The sequence below is a fragment of the Apium graveolens genome, chromosome 2 (assembly GCF_009905375.1).
Source record: "Apium graveolens cultivar Ventura chromosome 2, ASM990537v1, whole genome shotgun sequence".
Taxonomy (NCBI): domain Eukaryota; kingdom Viridiplantae; phylum Streptophyta; class Magnoliopsida; order Apiales; family Apiaceae; genus Apium; species Apium graveolens.
The window spans coordinates 268514535-268519026 of record NC_133648.1 but is presented as its reverse complement, the minus strand read 5'-3'; the positions used below and the strand labels follow the sequence as shown (position 1 = coordinate 268519026).

General features: G+C 34.4%; 1 protein-coding gene across 1 annotated transcript; it reads right to left on the bottom strand.

Annotated features, from left to right (window-relative positions):
• Window positions 1-585: 585 nt before the first annotated feature.
• On the bottom strand, window positions 586-1164 carry LOC141700602 (uncharacterized). The gene has a single exon (XM_074504308.1). It carries the CDS (start codon window positions 1162-1164, stop codon window positions 586-588), a length of 579 nt encoding a protein of 192 aa, XP_074360409.1.
• Between the last annotated feature and the right edge of the window lie 3328 nt (window positions 1165-4492).

Below are 4492 nucleotides of genomic sequence, written 5' to 3'. Positions count from 1 at the left end.
CGTCGAACAATTCGACGTCAATCACAATCACATCAACAATCCACGACTACAGCTCACAATTACCAAACACCAATGTAATTTCAATTATTTATTATTGTTATTCGTATTTCTATATTTTGATTCGAAATTTTCGTTTTGAAATTAATTTCACGAACAAATTTTATTTCATTTATAAACGTAGGACTCAGATAAAAATCATCATAAACAACACATGAGCGTCCCATGGAGGCACACTTGGCCTGATAAATCCATATCCAACAATTTCTGCAACTGCTCCTTCAATTCATGCAACTCAAGTGGTGCCATTCAATAAGGCGCCTTAGAAATAGGCTCGGCACCCGGGATAAGTTCAATAGTAAACTCCACCTCTCTATGTGGTGGCAAACCTGGTAGCTCATCGAGGAACACATCTTCATACTCCCTCAAAACTAGATAATCCTCGATGCAAAGCTCATTCTTTGATGTATCCTTCACGAAAGCAAGGTGGCCATCACAACCCTTAGATAAAAGTTTGCTCACCTTTAGAGCATATATTAATTAACCTCCCCTTTCAGCTGGGACCCTTGGTATATAAATTTTGGTTTATCAGCATCCCCAAAGATCACCATTTTTTCCTTGACAATCAATTGTGGCACGATGTTCACTCAACCAATCCATGCCCAATATAATGTCAAAGTCATGCGTCTCCATTGGAAGCAAGTTAACCATACAATTTTTATATCCAACATCTATCAGACACTCTCGATATACATCAGATATAATAACAGAATTCCCCATCAGGGTAGAAATAGACATACGAGGACATAATAATGAAGGTGCAATGCCAAGATGACGAACAAATGATAAAGACACAACAAAATGGGTCAAACCAGTATCAAATAACACATAAGCATCACGTCTACCAACAAGAAGTGTTCTCGAAATGGTACCTGAATTAGCTACTGCCTGATTTGCATTCAATGCAAACACTCTGGCTGTAGGATTCTGTTGACTGCCACTGCCACTACCACCGCCAGCTTCTCCCCCACCAGTGTTGCGTGACACTGTACAATCCTTTGCCCTATGGGACATGCTACTATACAAGAAACAAGCCTCGGTTTGTCTGTAACAAGCTCTACCTGGATGATGTCCACCACATGTAGCACAAGGAGCCACTGGAATCATATTGGGGTTTCCCCCATACACTGAGTAACGGCTATGCCCCTGTTGATGATTCTGCCATTGTCTAAGCTACTTCTGTCGCTGAAACTGCTGATTCTGACCAACATACTTATTTCGGCCATGGAATGACTGACCACCCCTATTTTGATTATGTTCGCGCCATCGTACATGCTAACCACTCTGACCTCCATACCACTGTCTATCCTGTATAAAACCCTGATCATCCCTATTCCTCTTACTACCACTGTTAGACCTGGAAGTCCTGAAATCTATTCTCTCCGTCTCAACATCCTTTGCCGCATCAACCACTTCTGCCAAATTATCAAATTTTAAAAAAATTATAGAACCTCTCAAATAAGACTTCAACCCCCATTTAAATTTATCAGCCTGTTGTGCAACAGTCCCTGCAACTGTCCCAGCAAATCCAGCCAACCTTATAAACCTCTCCATATAATCAGTAATACTCTCATCATGGTGCTATATAATAGAATGAAACTCCCTCAAATAAGCCTCCCTATCATCTCCTTCCCCCTAGTAACTTTCACTCCTCTCCACTACCTCTGAGCATCCCCCTCCAACTTATACACAGCTAATCTGACTTTCTGAATCTCATCACAACCCAGTGCATCAAAAATCTTCTCGAGATGAACAATCCAATTTTCAGCATCAATAGGAGTCGGTGCTGAAATAAAAGAGTCCGGTTTCTGCTTCAAAAACCTCTTCAACCATACAAACAACCCCAACTGATGGCCTTGACTGTTATGATTCTGATTCTCATTGCCATTCTAATTTCCTTGTCCATTCTAATTACCCTTGCCAATCTAATTTCCTTGTCCATTCTAATTTCCCTGGTTTTCCAAAGCCTGTTGTACAACCTGAGCCACTGTTTGCCCTATCATCGCAGTAAGCTCAGCGGGATCAATGTGAAAAGGATCATGTCTAGGAGGCATCTACAATATATGATAGCGAATGAATGGATATTACGAGAAAAAATATGATGAAGCAGTTACAAACATATTTTAAAATGATAAAGAACAAAATGAAATGAAACTAAATAGAACACCCATTCTATCGTCTACCCAAACTCACAGGTCAACCTAAGTAGGTTTTCTACAGGAAAGAACCTAGGCTCTGATACTATCTCTGTAACACCCCCTTCTTAAAAATAGAAGGAGATATTATCTATAATCCATAAACCTGCAAACAGAGCACTAATATATTTCTAAACAAAAATTAAACAGTCTAAAATCTTCAAAATAATATTAAATATCCAAACCGTCTAAACCAATAATATAAATGTTAAAATTTCTAATTAAATAATCAAGTCTAGATAATGATAAGGTCCAAAATCCTAATCAATAAATGGGATAGCTCTCCATCACACAGTCCCATATCCCCCTAAGCACCTCCCAGAAAAAGTATATGACATGAGCCAAAATCTCAATACGGATTTTGAATACAATTTATAAAACAAATATTAGAAATGAAGATTTCATTATAATAAAATAATAATTTTAAAAAAAACATGGTTGAAACGACGAGGGGTTATGATATTTCATACCGAGATCAGAATAGATACAAATACACACATCATAGGGTACCTAATGCGTGCAACAGAATAAAAAACGTGTATGACATATACGTCAATATAAATTAAATCACAAATCAGATTCTGGGTGCACCCACGTATCCTGAACAAATATCAAATGGCCAAAAGCTCCTCCCAAGAACTAATAGAAGGATAGGCCGTGACCAATTACACTATCACGAAAGTGTCATATCTCTAGTGCCGCAATAACATGGTTGTAGTACCCCTACATCTAGTTAACTCGGTATACCCTAAATCTCACTTAGTGTCCAAATAAAAAATAATATTTCTCGCAAAATTTAAAAAAATCACCTTAGACAAATAATTCAGATTTTCAAAGCAGAGGATGTCATAAATAATTTTTGAAAACCACATAAATAGATATCTAAAATTTTCAAAATCAATTTTTAAAATAATTTTCGGAAGTTAAAACAGTCAAAGCAAATATTAACGAAATGAACAGAAAGTAGAACTGAGCGAATCAAATAAATATAATGGAAAAGAAGAGTTGCCCTGAATAAAAAAGGGGACCAAATCCGTACCTCAAAAATAACTATAATCAATACTACCAAAATTTGAGAACAATTCGCTAAAGTCCCGCTCCCGAATTTAATAACAAAAATATAATTAATTTTTAACGGTTCATTCTTTTTTATTGCCGTCACCATCAGCCTCTAGGGAATGACATTAATTTTTACTAACAAATATGATATATATCAATAAAAAAAACACTAGCAAAGAATAGTAAATACTAGTAATGCCTCGGCTCCTAACTTCACTTTGTACCACAGGCTGATTCACAACATGGCCACATATGTATTATAATATTAATATAAATACTATTGTGAGAATATAGCTCTAGTATATTAAATTTAATAATAAAGGTAAACTGAAATTCTCCTCTTCCAAGATAAGCACTTATGACATATTATTGGTTTGTCACCTTAAAAATGTTAAAATGTACTAATCAAATTAATATATAAAAGTCTATTTGCATGAGTTTATAAATAAATGCAAATAATAAATTAATATAATTATAATGTTACCATATTAAAACATAACTTATAATACATTTAAATACTCTCTCACTTTGTCGATCATGAAATCAACTTAGTATTTACTTAATTTAGCGAAACCAAACAAATATAATATAAAATAAAAATTTTAAGAATGTACCATGCGTGCATAATATAGTGAAATTAAAATATAAAAACTTGGTTTAATCTTGGTATCACAAAACCATGGACATGGTTCCTGTCAAAGAAAACTACATTCCCACTGACATTGTTTCACTCGAGTTAATAAATTTTAATATCATAAATTGCACTCATGGTTATCAATTAGGTTCTACGTAGTCCCGTATACACCTCGATCAACTAATTATATTAACTAATAATATAACTTCTAAGTATATAATTACCTATTTTTTTTTGCACTTTAACTTTCTCCGTTGTCCTTAGACTTGCTCTGTTCCGCTTCACCCTTCTGTGCCTCTCTTTCGCGCAGACCTTGCTCTAGGGTTTTAATATAGAGTTCGAGTCTTGTTTATATTTATATATCCACATATCATCAAATACCAGTAGGACTGCAAACTCTGTTTTTATTCTAAACCTTTTCTAATTATTATTATTATTATTATTATTATTATTATTATTATTATTATTATTATTATTATTGTTGTTGTTGTTGTTGTTTTTGTTATTATTATTATTTAAATTATATTAAAATTCACGTATATTACAA

Coding starts and splice junctions, on each gene's coding strand:
- LOC141700602 (XM_074504308.1), bottom strand. CDS start 1,164: ATGATTCCAGTGGCTCCTTGTGCTACATGTGGTGGACATCATCCAGGT.